Source organism: Echinops telfairi, unplaced genomic scaffold, assembly GCF_000313985.2.
Source record: "Echinops telfairi isolate 266 unplaced genomic scaffold, ASM31398v2 ScPeMD7_7405;HRSCAF=8443, whole genome shotgun sequence".
NCBI classification, from domain to species: domain Eukaryota; kingdom Metazoa; phylum Chordata; class Mammalia; order Afrosoricida; family Tenrecidae; genus Echinops; species Echinops telfairi.
The window spans coordinates 528,318-544,808 of NW_022111305.1; the positions used below are offsets into that span (position 1 = coordinate 528,318).

General features: G+C 44.1%; 1 protein-coding gene across 3 annotated transcripts in view; it reads left to right on the forward strand.

The window, feature by feature from the left end:
- The window catches only part of ABCC4 (ATP binding cassette subfamily C member 4), a 283,125-nt gene that overhangs the window by 75,110 nt on the left and 191,524 nt on the right, over nucleotides 1-16,491 (forward strand). For all 3 annotated transcript variants that reach the window (XM_004709768.2, XM_045296369.1, XM_045296368.1), the window contains exon 4: nucleotides 5,756-5,980. In XM_004709768.2, the coding sequence (XP_004709825.1) occupies nucleotides 5,756-5,980 (225 nt within the window). The remainder of the gene's footprint in view (nucleotides 1-5,755; nucleotides 5,981-16,491) is intronic.

The following is a 16,491-nucleotide window of genomic DNA, read 5'->3' on the forward strand; positions in this document are numbered from 1 at the left end:
AGTCTGGGTGCATTATAGCACTGTGGAAACATACAACTTTCCTCTAGTTCTTTAATGCTTCCTCTCCCCCCACTATCATGATCCCAATTCTTTATTTTTTTCTAATCATTTTATTAGGGGCTCATACAACTCTTATCACAATCCATACATACATCAGTCGTGTAAAGCACCTTTGTACATTCATTGCCCTCATCATTCTCAAAACATTTGCTCTCCACCCAAGACCCTGGCATCAGCTCCTCATTTTTTTCCCTCCCTGCCTGCTCCCCCTCCCTCATAAACCCTTGATGATTTACAAATTATTATTTTGTCATATCTTGCACTGTCCGATGTCTCCCTTCACCCACTTTTCTGTTGTCCGTCCCCCAGGGAGAAGGTTATATGCAGATATGATCCCAATTCTACCTTACAAATTTGGCTAGACCAGAGGATGTACACTGGTACAGATAAGAGCTGGAAACACAGGAAATCTTAGCCCCAATAATGAGAGTAGCTATACCAGTATGGTAAGGGTAAGGTGGGGGCCATAAAGGGAAGAAAAATCACAATGATCTTCATATAACCCTCTCCCTGGGCGATGGACAGCAGAGAAGTGGGTGGAGACATTGGTCAGTGTAAGACATAGAAAAATAATAATTTATAAGTTATCAAGGGATTGCGAGGGAGGAGGGAGGGGAAAAATGAGCTGATAACTAAGGGCTCAAGTAGAGAGAAAATGTTTTTAAACTGTTGATGGCAACAAATGTACAAAGGTGTTTGACACAATGTATGTATGTACATATGTATGTATTGTGATAATAGCTCTATGAGCCCCCAATAAAATGTTAAGAAAAAGAGTAACTAGATTAATTGTTTCTTAGGATGTATGAACTATAGATCAGCAAAAGTAAAAAAACCCAAAAAACAGAAATCCCAAAGTTTTTGAGGGTTAAGGCAAGGGTTGTTGGAGGAGGTGGGGAGCTCATAGTAATGAGTTAACAAAAAACACGAAAAAAGAAAAATATGTTTTAAAATTGGTTGTGATAATTGCATAACTCCTTTAAGTATATTAAAACCATTAGTTTGTATAGTGTATGAATTATATGTCCATAAAACTATTGAAAAAACAAAGCTAGTCACTCAGTGAGTGTAATAATGGATGATGGTTACAGTGACGTGGCAGTAATGTGATGGGTGGCTAACCACAGGGCCAACAGCAGTTCTACCTTGTCCTGTAGGGTCACTATGAGTAGGAATGAACTTGATGGCTGTGAGTTTGGTTTTGTGAAGTGTCTCCCCACTTTGTGATCTCAAACCTGTGCTGTGTGTTGGGCTTTGCTATTTTAGGTAGTGGAAGAGCTAAACTTAGGTTATATATGTTGTCTAAAAGACCTACTATCAGACAGATTATTGTAAACTTGACTGTGGTAGATGGAACTATGGTTTAATAGGGTACCTGGTTAGCTGATCTCCCTCTGTTCCATTCTAGCTTTGCTCCAGTTAAAAAAATTGTTTTTGCTTGTTTCTTGATAGAGCTTTGCTTATTTTAATATTGCAGGTGGTCTTTTCATTTGGTCTTTGGTATGTTTCCCAGTATATAAAGCACAGAAAGGATGATGTATAGTGACCATAATTGCTGTAATGACTTGTTGGGATGGAAGGGGAAGGTTGGGGAGCAAATGGTGAATCAAAGAGGTGGAAATATGTGCTGGAACTGATTATGGTGATGTATGTACAACTCTTTCTAAATATGACCCGACCCTGGAAGTGTCTGATAAATGAATTTTATTGCAATAAAGCTATTGGGGGGTTAAAAAAGGAAATTGTGTTCCTTTGTGACCTCCTGCCCCCCTGTACTTCCTCTAGTTTTGGGAGGCATCAGGCCCTAGTTGGCACACATGATTTAACGCCTGCTGTTAACTTAATGGGCAGCAGGTGGAATCCACTCATATGCACCCCACAAGAAAGACCTGGCATTCTACTTCTGAATAAATCAGCCACTGAAAACCACACGTGCACACTTTACTGTGCCACAGGTGGGTCCGAGTGGGTTCAGTGGCATCTATGAAGAATGCTGCAAACAGCATCCCTGGCTCTTAAGCAATGCTCTTTTTGCCGACTGAAATGCCAGCTACTGTCCTCAGCACTTGCGGCAGCACAAATAGCCGCACATGGGGTACCACCAGTTGAAGGTTGGACAGGCAGGCTTTTGAGGATTCCCAAGCAATGAAAGATTGGAGAATGATTGTAATGCTCTGAGAAAGACATCCCAGCATTCTGGCACATGAACTAAGTTCTCCTGCCACATCAGTGCTAATGAGACCAGAGCAGCCGCTTGTTCCCCATGGGTACCAGGGGAGAGTGCTGGGGACTTCAGCAAGTCTCCCTGCACAGAGCTATGGGTGACAAAGAGGAGACCGTGAGACCTCTGAATGGCCTAGAAGTAGCAGGGTGCCCTCCCATGGTGTGTTGGGACCTTTTCTTGGAGAGTTGGGGTTGTCATCCTGTTGAGGGGAGACGGACCTTTTGCTTGCCCAGGAGGGGGTGTTTCTCCAGTCTCCTTTACCCTGATTGGGGAGGAGCAGTGGGCCCAGGTCATCTCTCCCTTACCACTGTTTAACCAAACTGCCATGCCCATCAAGTTCATTCTGAGTCATAACCACCCTAGATACCGGTTCTGAGCCGGCAAATCTTTATAGGCATCAGAGAGCCTCACCTTTCTCCCTCGGGTCAGCTGGTGGGTTTGAACTGATCTGGGATTGGAACTCAGCCCAGAACCCACAGCACCCTCAAGGCTTCTTTACTTTTGTATACTCACTACTTTCTAGTTGATTCTGACTTAACTAGTGACCCTGTATAGATGTCCGAGACTGTAAATCTTTACAGGAGCAGAAAGCTTCATTATTCTCCCAAGGAGCAGCAGATGGAATTGAACTGCTGACCTATGCTGTTAGCAGTCCAAAGTAACTCACAAGGCCAACAAGTTTGTTTTATTTCTGTATTCCTCGGTTCCCTTGAGTTGATCCCAGCTCACAGCATCCCTATAGGGCAGGGTAGAGCTACTCCGTAGGTTTTCTGAGACAGGAACTGTTGATGATAGGAGTAGAAAGCTTCATCTTTCTCCTTTGGCGTGTCTGGTGGTTCCCAACTGCTGACCTTGGGCTCAGCAGCCCACCACCAGGGCTCCTTTCCATAATATCACTGGAGAGACTCTTTAGGTGAAATGTGTGTTTGCGCATAACAGTTCAAGAATATTGTCATTTATTGTAATGCCCCATTTGAGGGAAAGAGCTGTCTCTAAATATTCCAATTGGGAAGAAAATGTTACGTTAGTTTTATTTATTTTATTCTTCCTCCCTAGTCCTCCTACAACATTCTACTTTTCTGTTGGGTCCCGTAGTTCATTTCAGTAGCCACATAGAACTCACAGACAGACAAACTCACAATTATGGGGGTTTATTAGGGAAGGGATGTTTACAGAGTACCGCAAGTCAGGGTCAGTAAACAGCATTGGTTCACAGTAGTGCCTGTCCTCACTCAGCAGGCAAATCTCTCTCCAGCCCTCAGCTTCTTGGTCACATGGCCCCTTGGCTTCTGCCTCTGGGCCAGGGAGCTCTCCCTGGTTCCTTTGCTCTGTACCCTGGTCTCTGGTGTCTCTGGTCTCTGTCTCCCCCACTTCAAGCAGGGATTTCCCACATGTTCCCCTAGTGACTCTTCACGGATGGTCATCACAGTGTCTCTCACACTGTATTTGCATCATTCCACTCAATCATTTGGTGAGAGTTACAGAGAGAGGGATAGAAAACCCCCATTAAGAGATTTCACTTCACCACACTCCTTATGCATCAATTTCTATTTTGAGACAAAGTTGAGCTATCAAAAGCAAAGAATCACCTGCATATATCTGATGCTAAATGAAGGATTGTGTCAAAGGCAAAGGTTGTTTCAGACTCAAGTTCTAGCGATTTTCAAACCCTTGGCCTTTAGTAATTCTTCATAGTCCATGAGGAAGTGATATGAGGGTGTGTGCAATGGTGACTTGGACTTTTACTGCGTGAGTGGCTTGTGTATTGAGGACAAGACGGCACCTTAGTAGGTGTTCCTACAGGGAGGAATTTGGTTGTGTAGGAGAAGGCCATTTGGCAGGGACAGGGGTATGAGCAAGTGAAGGAAAGCTCCTTTACCTGTGTGTCTTGTGACTCAGAGCATTGTTCTGCTGTTTCTTTGCATTTAGTGTTAGTAAAGAAAATTGCTCTCTGTGTCCTACCCAGGAGCCATGGTGGGTTATACACTGGGCTGCTAAGTGCAAACCACCAGCCGCTTCTCAGATTTGTAGTTAGTCTCAGAGCGCCACCGAGGCAGTTCTACCCTGTCCATAGGAACTCTAGGAGTCAGAAGCCCCTCAGTGGCAGTGGTTTCCAACCCAGTATCTTCATTTTTGTCTCGCAGATTTGTTGGTCATTGCCATCTGATTAGCTCCATCTCAGGGTAACCCCGATGGGCAGCCATCAAGACCCTTGGTGTGCTCAAGCCTATTGCTATGGCTGCTCTTTAAGTGCCTTTCCATCTGGATGGAAACCTCTTAGCGTAGTGGGTTAGTCGTTGGGCTCTTAACCGCAAGTTGGAAACGGCCGGCAACTCTGAGGAGGGAAGAGAAGGCTTTCTATTCCCATAAAGACTTACAGTCTCATAAACTATGATGTTGTGCATCATAATTGACTCATTGGCAGTGAGTGAGCTCCCATTTGGAGCGCTCATCTTCCGACATGACATAGGCATACCTGACTGTATTGCACACCACAGATGTTCTGTGTTTTACAAGTTGAAGATTGGTGATGACCCTGCTTTTAGCAAGTCTGTTGACACAGCTTTGGTCTACTGGCACCCCCTTTTCAATGGCACATGCTCACTCCATGTTATTGTGGCACACTTTGGTCATTCTCACAATATTTGAATTCTTTCATAAATACTGTCGTACAATGAATTACAGTACATGCACTGGGGGGAAATTGTAACTCATGTGTTACTAGCTGTAGTGTGGTGATCTGGAACTGACCCTGCAACATCTCTCAGGAATGCTTGTTTCAGAAGGAGCTCTGGTGGTGTATGGGATTACATATTGAGCCGTTAACCATAAGGTCAGTAGTTTGAACCCACCAGCTAGCTGCTCCATGGGAGAAGGATGATACTTTCTACTCCTATAAGCATTTATAGTCTTGGAAACATCAAGGAGCATTTCTCCACTCTGTCCTACAGGGCCACTCTGAGTTAGAGTGGCCTTGATGGCAGAGTCTGGCGTATTTTTGTGTTTGTTTTGTGCCTGTATTAGATCTTCTGTTGCAACCCCCAAGGTTTTTGTCAGCTAATTTTTGGAAATAGAAGGTCAGGGCTCTCTTCCTAGTCTTTATCTGAAAGACCTGCTGAAACCTTTCTACCACGGATAGCCTTGCTGGCATCTGCAACACTGGTGGTGGTGTAGCTTCCAGCATTGTAGCAATAAGTAAGCCATCAGAATACAACAAGATAGGCGGACTGGTGGCCGTGGGGAATAGATAATTATAAATATTTTCTTCAAGACCAGAACCTGAAATGCATGAGCGGTAGAGATCAATTGATGACATTAGATCTTAGCCTCATTTGTGTCTTCAAAGGAGCTCTGGTGTCATAGTGGCTTAGGGGTTGGGATACTAAAAGTGAAACCTATATTAAGAAAAATTGATGTGGCTTGTAATTTTTATGGAAATGTTTACTTGTTTCCTCTTCTCTCCCCCTTTAGGAAGGCTCCAAAGTAATTCAGCCTATATTTTTGGGAAAAATTATTGATTATTTTGAACACTATGATCCCACTAATTCAGCAGCTTTGCACACAGCCTACATGTATGCTACCGTGTTGACAGTGTGCACACTCATTCTGGCCATCCTGCACCACCTGTACTTCTATCACGTCCAGTGTGCTGGGATGAGGCTTCGGGTGGCCATGTGCCATATGATTTATCAGAAGGTAAGTGATATCTGGTTTCAAAAACTTAGAACATTATCATTGGTTTTCTCCTGTGACCCATTTTTAACTTGTTTGAATTTCCCTTCTGATTTCTCTTGGTTTGAGGTTTTTCCTGTGTTTTGTTTTTTTGTCATTGTTAATTTGCGGGGGTTATATTTTTCTTTATATGAAATCTCTCCCTGCCATCGGATCAGTGCTGACTCATAGTGATCCCCTGTGGGTTCCCGAGACTGTCTTTCCCCCAAGGAGCTGCTGGTGGCTTTGAACTGTCGACCACAGAGATTGCAGCTCAGAGGGTAACCATTACACCACCGGGGCTCTTATATATGAAATCTAGGATAGGTAAATCTACAGAGACAGCAAGTAGATGAAAAGTTCCTTAGGGTTATGGTTGGAGTCCTGGTGGCATGGTGTTTACCTGTTGGGCAGCTATTCAAAATTGGAGTGGTTCCAACGGATAAAGGGGGCGCTTTCTCTGTCTGTGGAGAGGTACACCTTTAGAAATTAGCATGCAGTACTACCCTGTCCGATAGGATTGGGTGATGAGTCAGCCTTGGCTCAGCTGCAATGAGCTTGGGTTGGTATTGGAGGCTTAGGGCAGGGGAGTTGGAAGGTGAGAGAAGCTAAGATTAGTACAAGAATGAATAAAACGTTCGAAAACTTGAGGTGCTGAGGATTGCATAACTATTTTCTACATATAAACCATTGACTTGTATGCTACGTGAATTATGTGTCAATGAAACTGAAAAACAAAACAAAATATGCTGTGAAAACATCTTTCTCACCTTAGGACAACATGAACAATGTACCTGTATTTAGTGAAATTTTTCTTCTATAGCCAAGGCTGTACGATGTGCTGATGAGGCACATAATAAATTTCAAGTGTAATCTAATGAAAAAGGAAATGACAAATGGATTGTCCATGTTTTATGTATAGCTCAGAGTCATATTTTATGGAAAGTTTTGTTCGTATTTAAATGTAAACAGTTGTAGCCAGCTGTATAAACAGACATGAAATCAGATCTATAGAATTAAATCTAGGCAAAATGAATGCAGAAAGAGGATATAATTCTGGGACTCAACGTGAACATACAGATTAGTTGAGAAATCGCACATATTAGTCTTCTGTTCTTCAGTGAACTGTTTATAATCCGTGAGCAGAACGAACTTGTTAGCTGATGAGTTCGTAAGCGAAACCCATGGCACATAAGAGTGCTGCTGAATCCCTAAAGTTGCCATTCATAACTTATTTAATAAAATGGTAGAATGACTGAGATACAATTTTAAATTTTAGAATACTCTTATCACCTAGTAAGCTTGGAGAGAACATAATGTTTCACTGATTTCATTAAAGTTCCCAAAGGGAATATATATCTTAATTATAGTTGTTTATATGTACATAGAAATATATTTCCTATCCCTTTAATGTGCATTGTATTATAGCTCTCCTACAGATAGACCTGATTTAATGTCTTGAGTATTTTGGTGTGTAATTGAGAACTGCCGTAAACTGTCCCATCATCTCACCTTTTGTAAAGGAAGGGAGAAGTCAAGTATCTTCATGAGGAGTTGGCTGCTGGGCTGCCAGAACTAAGCGCTTGAGAACCTTTATAAACATGGTCCTGTGTTCCGGCTCCCTCTTTATCCTGGACTGCCTGTCTTGCTCTTTTTAAAATTTATTTATTTCAATCATTTTATTGGTGGCTCGTACAGTTCTTATCACAATCCATACATCCATCGTGTCAAGCACATAGGTACATTTGTTGCCATCATCATTCTCAAAACATTTGCCTGCTACTTGAGCCCTTAATATCAGCTCCTAATTTTCCCCCTTCCCTCGCCCTCCCCTTCTCTCATGAACCCATCATAATTCATAAATTATTATTATTTTGTCATATGTTACACTGTCCAACGTCTCCCCAGGGCACCCACTGATATGATTATCTTTTTAAAAAAATCTTCATTTAAAGATCAAACCAAGCAAAGTGTCAACTTCTTTTTACCTATTTGATATTTACATCAAGCTTCTGTTTATTGCAAATATTTTTCCCAGTCAAACACAGGACATGTTTTCCATAATGGCTTTGGGGCAGCCTTGTAATGGTATGACTCTTGGAGGCCCTGGCATCTTACTATTTGTACCACGAGCCCAGCTTCCTTGCGGAAGGAGTAACGAGGCCTGCACGTTCTAATCAAGGGTTGATGAATGGGTGAACTGAAAGCGCTCTTAAAATCATGTTATCAGGGAAATGAATGACGACCTCCCTCTTCCTCCTCTTCATCATCATCGTAGTCTGTGGTCCTCCCTTCTACTTTTAGCGGGGAGGGTCCCTGGTGTTGCAGCAGTTAGGCACTCTGGAGCGCACCAAAAGACTGGCAGACTAAACCCATCATTTGCTCCCAGGGGGGAAGAGGAGGCACCCAGATTCTTTGATGATTGAAGCCCTCAGAGACCTTTTTGGGGGAGTCCTACCCTGTCTTAGTTTGCGTCTATGACTCAGTGGTGTCAGGGTCTCCCCCCACCCCCTGCTTTTGTTTTGTTTCCCACAGTCAAGAACTGTTAGCTAGATTTAAGAACGCCTTTGTTCCACCAGAGCATTTAAGTCAGCCTCAAAGCTTTCTGGACCGTGAGTAGTCGTCCACCTGTTTTTCTCTTCCTCTTTCCTCCACCGCTTTGGAAAGTAGCCTCTGGGAAATGGGATCCAAGCTGGTACCTTTGCTTACTCGAATGTAAACACCTCCCCAAGGTATTAATTTGCCAGACTGACTAACCTAAAATAATTGCTCCTTAAAGAAGTTAAGAAGCATTGCTGGGGTTAAATCATAGACTTAACCTGAAATTCCAGAAACCTGGGAAAGACAAATTTCCGCATGCACTGATTGTATCCAGCCACAAGCCTCCATGAAGAAATCAGTTACTCCTTCCTCATGCATGGCTTTTTCTTTAGGACACAAGCCTGCTGTGCCTGGGCTCTGGAAGGGCCCTCTGGGAGCATTTGCAGGTTCTGCCCAAGCCACGCCTCCTAATCCCTGGTCCTGGGAGAAAATCAAGCCGGCTTTTGTACGTGGAGCATGGCCGAGCTAATAGGAGTAGTTTGTAGACATTGTAGGATGTGTAACAGACTGTCTTCTGAAGCATGGCTCTTGGTGCTTGTTCTGAATGCCAGGGAGCATCAGAGTCATCCGCCCCTGGCACTGTTCTCTGCCACTTTGCTGGGTACAGTAGCAGGGCAACAGGAAGCAGGCAGACCCTCTCTGTTCAACAAGATTTGGTGCCACAGTGGCTGCAACAATGGGCTCCAACGTAAGGACCGATTGAGAGAATGACAGCGGGCCTAGCCGTAGTCTGTTCTGTTGTATATGGCGTCACTATGAATCGGCACTCACTCAAGGCACCCAGCAACCACGGACTCGCGGTTGCATCTAACCCAGTTGGCTAGGCTTCTTCTGGATAACACCTGAAGTGCTGAGACTCATTAGATTGACCTCCAAAGCCAAAACGATTATTTGTGGGGCAGTATCTGTCCTTTGATTATCGCCCCTTGGAAATGTAATTAGCTTTCTTTTCATTTATTGTCAATCTGTTTTATATTTCAAGAAAAGGCTTACTGTATTCATCTATCCAGAGGAATATTTTAACTTACCACCGTGTTTTAAAAATAATTTTAATATTTTAAAATAATTTAAGTGATAGTGTTCTATTTTTAATATTTTGTAAATTGGGGACACGTGTGATCTCAGGATGGTTTTAGGGTGTAAAAGAGACCCCAAATCTCAATATAATTAAGGAGAGAGCACTTATGAAGTCTCCAGTAGGACAAAGGCAGACTCAGATGAAGGAGACCAGTAGCACGAGGCCACCCAGGTTTCACGGTAAGCAGCCACTTGACATTGAAACAGAGAAACCTGCGAATTTGATACCTCACAGTCAGAGATGGGACTACAGAAGCAGAAGGAAGATCATGAATGAGACACGGGCATTATGTTAGATATAAGAGCTTACAAGAATTGTCCTGGGCTTTCCGACCAAGGCAGTTATGACTGACTCGTGACTATGAGATAGATCCTCAGTACTGTCCATCAAGGACAAGCCTCTAAGAAGTCTGCCTTTCCCCCAGTTGGCTGGAAAGAGGTGAACAAGTACATTAGGAGCAGGTGCTGGAGAACCTTGATTATGGCTCTCAGTCAATGGGGGTTTACCTAGCTGGCAGATGGGAGCCACTGCAAAATTTTGAGCAGGGCTTCAAATTAGTTCATTCCAGGCTGACACCGCTGCTGAGGATTTCCCTTGCTGCCCTGCATATACTGAGTCAAAATCTACATCTTAAACCAAGAGCCCATGTGATTCTTATAGATCCTCATAAGAATGAGAGTTTTCAGAGGATCTTAAACTGTAGGTTCTAATTCAGTGTATCTGGTGGAAAGACAAATTCTCAGCAGTGGGTTGAGCTGGAATGAACTGGTTCAAAGTCCCAGATTTTCAGGAAGTAAATGATCAGAGCCATATTTTAGCTTATGGTCTGCTGTCTAGTCAGGATCTGATAAGAGGCCCACTTAGGATAATGACTTTAGTATTGGAAACCAGTCAGAATGGGCTTATCATTTTCCTCTAATGGTTTTAAAAGGTGAAAGATCAGGGAGGCTTTCCACTCCTGTAAAAAGTTACAGCTACAGCCTTGGAAACCCACAGGCGTAGTTCCACTCTGGCCTGATGGGGCGTAGTGAGTCAGCACGCACCTGGTGACAGTGGGGACTGTTTCAAAAGGAGCCCTGGCCGCACTGTGGAACAAGCCTTGGGCTGCTAGCACAAACTTGGCCGGCACCGCAAGGGAGACAACATAGGAGGATCTGCTCAGTGTTTGAGCATTTCCTCTGGAATCTGGTTTTCAGACAATTGCTGCTGATGACCCCGGTGTAATTTTATTTCTATCTAATCCTGTTTTCTCTCCTGAGTATGGGGTTTTGTTTCAAAGAGTTTGTGGGGAAATGGAGTGAAAAGGTAATGGAATTTTCCATGAACTTTTTGAACCCCCCTCATAGTATCTTATGGTTTGCTGAGATTCTTGGACATTTAATTAGATTCCTTTTTTTAAATGTTGGGAGTGGTTTAGCCAATACGCCTTTAATGGTTTTCTTTTTTGCTCCATATTTATGCTCTTTTTTTAAAAACCATTTTATTAGGGGCTCATACAACTCTTATGACAATCCATATATACATCAATTGTGTAAAGCACATTTGTACATTCATTGCCCTCATCATTCTCAAAACATTTGCGCTCTACCTAAGCACCTGGCATCAGCTCTTCATTTTTCCCCTCCCTCCCCGCTCCCCTTCCCTCATGAATCCTTGATAATTTATAAATTATTATTTTGTCATATCTTGCCCTATCCGACGCCTCCCTTCACCCGCTTTTCTGTTGTCCGTCCCCCAGGGAGGAGGTCACATGTAGACCCTTGTAATCGGCTCTTTTTTTAATACAAGTATGTGACACATTTAGAAATGTCTATAAACCCCTCATGCTTCTTTTTTATTTTAAACTTTTATTCAGTCTCTTTTCTCTGTCCCTCAGTTATCAGCCCATTTCTTCTACTGTCTTCAAACAAGGCAGGCTGCCCTCAGTATCCTGGGGTGTTAACAGTGCCCCTGACCTCTGCTCACTGGATGCCAGCAGCATCCCCCTTAGTTGTAATAACCAGAGATGTCTCCAGTCCTTGGCGGGTGCCCCCGGGGACTAACATTGTTTTCGGTTAGCTTCAGGGCTGCCTTTCTGATGTCTCAGCTGTATGCCAGGCTGGTGATGGTGTCTTCATAAGATTGCGCCATTGTCTTGTTCCAGAGCCGCCAGTTTACCTGCTGACCTCTCCTCTCTGTTCTGCTTACTGCACCATCGCACCAGCTCTCGATCTGTTCCCTCCTCCTTCTCTTTAATCCTTCCAGACCTGCTCTGGGCCTGAATTTGTACAAACCATCCTCCAGCCGAGGACTTGCAGGCACACCCTCCTTACTTTCTCTTGCCCACTGTGGGAGACTTGCTTTCTGCCCATCTCCTTACAGTCTGGTGCCTTGCCTGAGGGATTCTAGCTGCCCCGGCTGACTCAAACACGAATTATCTGCCTCCCAGCTCAGATGGACTTGTGTGCTTTGTGCGGAACTCAGCGTGCCCTATCACCAAAACATGATGACTGGACTCAGCCTGGCCAGTGAAAGCATTCACTTTGAATCTCCTTTCTCTCAGGAATCAGTCTTGTCCAGCCTGTTCACGTCCATAATTTTGCTTAGTTTCATGATTACTTCTAGAGGTGAGGTGGGGCTAGTTCCCCACCAGTCAGTCACTCAGCTATACCAGGAGCAACTGTCTCCTCACAGCTCTAAGACCCCAGATGCTTTGGAGCCTTGGGAGAGAGGCGCGCTCAGTGTGCAGTGCAGGTGAGCTGTGTGAACTCTGGAAGATTCCTGTTATACCTTGCTGAAACGAAACAGATGAAGGCACACCGCGAGTCACCATGGTGTTTCATTTAAAAAAAAAGATAAAACAGAACCTGGGCCCCGTCAGAAGTTCTAAGGAAAAGACCCGGGAATCTGTCTCTTTAATCTGGACCCCAGTGGTTCTCATTATTCAGAAAAGTTGGGGTGAAAGAAACCATCTGGGAGGCAAGGAGACGGGTGGCATGTACACAGAGGAGACGGGTGGCATGTACACCCGTGGCTCTTCTTGGAAAGTCAAAACCCCAAACACGGAACCTGCTGCCCTCCAGGCGATTCCATCTCACGGTGGCCCTGCAGGATGGAGTAGAAGGTTCCATAGCATTCTGAGATTGCCAGTCTTTATGGGAGCAGGCCACCTTGGCATTCTCTCAGAGTGACTAGTGGGTTTGAACTGGGTCTTAACAGTTCACAGCCAATAATCTGTTCTGCCACCTTGCCTCCTTTAGGAAGTCAAAGGGTGTCTTTAATAGCTGCAATTCCCTTATGGTTGATGACTTCTTTATCTTTTTAAAAAAACTTTCTTTAATTTTTTGTACAGGTGGAAACAAACCATTTGTGTAGTATTCTGTGTATGTGTGTGTGTGTGGGGGGGCTATTTACTATGCACTTGCTGGTGATTGACCTTTGGCAAAAGGATGGACTTAGAAAGATTTTATTTCGGTAGCTCTCTGTTCTGAGCAAGAAACCATGTCTTCCTTATCTCTTCCTTCCCCTTTCCTCGGGGCCCCTCAGCGGAGCCACTGTGTCATTTTCTTTGTGGGGTGTCGCTGTGAGTTCCAGCTGTCATCTGCTCCAGCCCAGGGGTTGCTTTGAAGAATGGATTCAGAGCCATGTGAGGAGGAGGTTACATAAGTGAGGGCTCCTGTCTGGAGGGAGGCCTCTCCTGGAAACACCCCCCCCCCAGCATCAGTTTTCAACATGTATATGTTGTAAGTGAGTCAGTGTTAACACACTATTTCCTTTCCCCATCCCCCATCCCCCAAGCAGCGGCGCAGAATTCTTCACTCCCGAAAACCTGATCAGAAGCATTAATGACCAGGGGTGAAGAAGACAGACTCGGTGCCTAGGGGGCCTTGAGTTCATGTCAATGGGGGTGGAAGAATTTGCTAAAGAATATCCTTAATGGTTGTACAACTTGAAGAGTATAATCAAGGACGCTGGATTATACATGTGCATGTTGTGACATTGGAGAGTGTTTTGTGTAATTTTTTTCCACACTTAGAAAATAAATGATTACATGAATAACAACGAATGAAAGGATGTTCTAGAATTCTAGAATTGAATGTGGTGACAATTGTCCAACTCTTCTCTCATCCACATGTCATACAATTCAATAATTCAATCATAATTGTTAAAACAAAGTAACGAAACTGGTTTAGCAGTAGACGGATTGTGAGCTCTTATTCTAGGCTGCTGCTTGGTGTTGAATACATAGATGATATGGGAACTTGGAAATAGAAAATCACATTTTATAAAATTATTTCTCTTTTGACTAAGTCCCAGCAAAATTATGTGCCATTGGTGGGTATGTACATATATTGCTTTCCCCAACGGCTGTTTTCCTCCTGGTCTGAAAACAGATACATGATAAACCTAAAAATCAGACATTTCAGTTTAGATAAAAAATGATAAGCCACAGCTGTTATAAGATCCTTGGGATAATTTTAGTTTTGGGGTGAGAAATGGATAAAGAGGGCGAGCATAAATTTGTTTTCTTCCCTTCCATGTGGGTGCAAGTTTCTGGGTGGTACAGTTTGCCTTTAGTTCCTGGGTTTGCACTCACCCAGTGGTACCCGAGAAGAAAGATCTGATGATTGCTGCCAAGATTTCGGCCTGGAAAGCGCCGTGGAGCAGCCCTGCCCTAGCCACGTGGGGTCGCTGTGCCTAGAAGGAAAGTATTTGATGTGGTGGGGAAATGTGAAAGTGTCCTCTGTGGCTTAGTAAGCAAGCACAAGCATGCCCATGCTTATCAGATGATTGGATACCAATTCCTGTAGTACATTTGTTACGGTTGAGAAACCAGTAATGACTCATTGTTCTGAACGAAAGACTGCATTTTAGTGTAGCATTCTTCACTCAGGCTGTGCAGCACCCTGGGTCAAGCCAAATTAAATTCTCTGAACACATAGTTTAGAATGTGTACCCTGAAAATACTTTTGCTAAGCGGAACTTTTCCTCCTGTGAAGAGTTACAGCTTCAGAAACGAACACAGATAGCTCTACCCTGTCCTATAGGGCTGCTGTGCGTCTGGCATCAATGACAGTGAGCTTTTTGGTTTATTCTTTCTGAAATTGGCATAGGAAGAAATAGCTCTAAGGCAATTCCATAATTTTGGGAAATGCATAATATCAGCCATTGGATTCTCACGCAGAATAGTTTCACTGCCACAAACGTGGCCTGCGCTTCACTTGTTCCTTCTTCTCCCCTGACTTCTTGACAACCACCATTCTGCCGTCTCTATAGTTTGGCCTTTTCCAGAAGGGCAAACAGTTGGAATCATACCATCTTTCATCACCATCTCACCGCTATCGAGTCTGTTTTGACTCTCAGCTACCCTGTAAGACAGGGTAGTCCTGCCCTGTGGGTTTCTGAGACTAACTCTCTAGGGGAGTAGAAAGCCCCGACTTTCTCCCGAGGAGCAGCTAGTGCTGTATACATAGGTGCTGCATCCCCAAGGCTCTTCTACAGTATGCAGTGGGCAGCACTTTTCATGCAGCATCACCACCAGCCAACGCCCAGCAGTTGACTGATGGATGCTCTGTAGTAATTATTAGGCTCCTAGCCTTGTTCTGGAGCTCTGGTGGTGTGCCTAGTAGTTACGCATTGAGCTACAATCTGCATGGTCGGCAGTTCAAAACCACCAACAGCTCCTTGGGCGAAAGACTCGGCTTTCTACTCCCCTTAACAGTTCTATTGACTAGATGGCAGTGAGTTTGACCTTGTTCTATGTTGTTCTTTCTTGTTTAGGGGCTAGCTCCCTAGGGCTTTGGAGAGGTAGCCTCCAGTGCTTCTTGAGTGAGCCCTCTGAGGTAGCCCAATCAGGAACGAATGAACAGGTGACCTGGATTCTCAGAACTCTGAGGCCTGGCCCCATGTACTGAAGCAGGTGTGTCACAGGGCCCAGCCTTTGCGATGGATCTTGGGGTTTGTGTTGTGGCTCCCAAGCTCAGAGGCTTACTTGTTGATGCTCCATCTGGTTTTCTGCACACCAGCGAGGCCTAATAGATTCATGGCAAAATCTGGCCAGTGGAGTGAAGAGAAAGCAAAGGCTCCTCCAGGTGTAAGTGATAAATAACCCAGAAGTCACAGTGCTTTCTGAACAGGTTTACCATCTTTTACGCCATTCATGGACAGTTTGTCCTTCAGAACAAATGGAAAAACTCCACAGATGTTGGAATTTGCAGACACAGAAGTGACATTGCTATCAATTTGGTTTGGACGTTGTGTTGTGTTTCCTTGAGTCTACTTAATTCTCTGGCAGTCTGGAAGGGAGTCTGTCCATCTCTGTGGAGTGGTGCTCACTGTGTTCGTTGTGAGGGAGAGGAGGACAAAAACAGACTAATGGCTTTCAATTACACAGTCAGTGGCTGGGAAGGTAGGGGTGACAGCATTGCTAAGTCACCATGGCAGCGGTATTGAAAAACTGCAGACCATTTTCTGCTTCAAGTGAGTTAATAAGCATACTCACCATGGTTGCTTGTTGTAGTAATGCCCAGTTACCCAGGAAGCCACATAAGATGGCAAACCCACTCTCAAAATTCGACCCAGGTACCAGGAAGTAAGCTCAAACCCAAGCAAAGTCCTTCTTTTCTGTTTCTTTGTGTGCTTATTCATTTTTAAAAAATCATTTTATTGGGGGCTCACACAACTTTTATCACAACACATCCGTCCGTCATTGTATCAAGCACATTTGTACATTTGTTGCCATCATCATTCTCAAAACATTTTCTTTCTACTTGAACCCTTGGTATCAGCTACTCATCCCCCCCCTCTCCTGCCCCCTTGATAATTTGTACATTTTTTT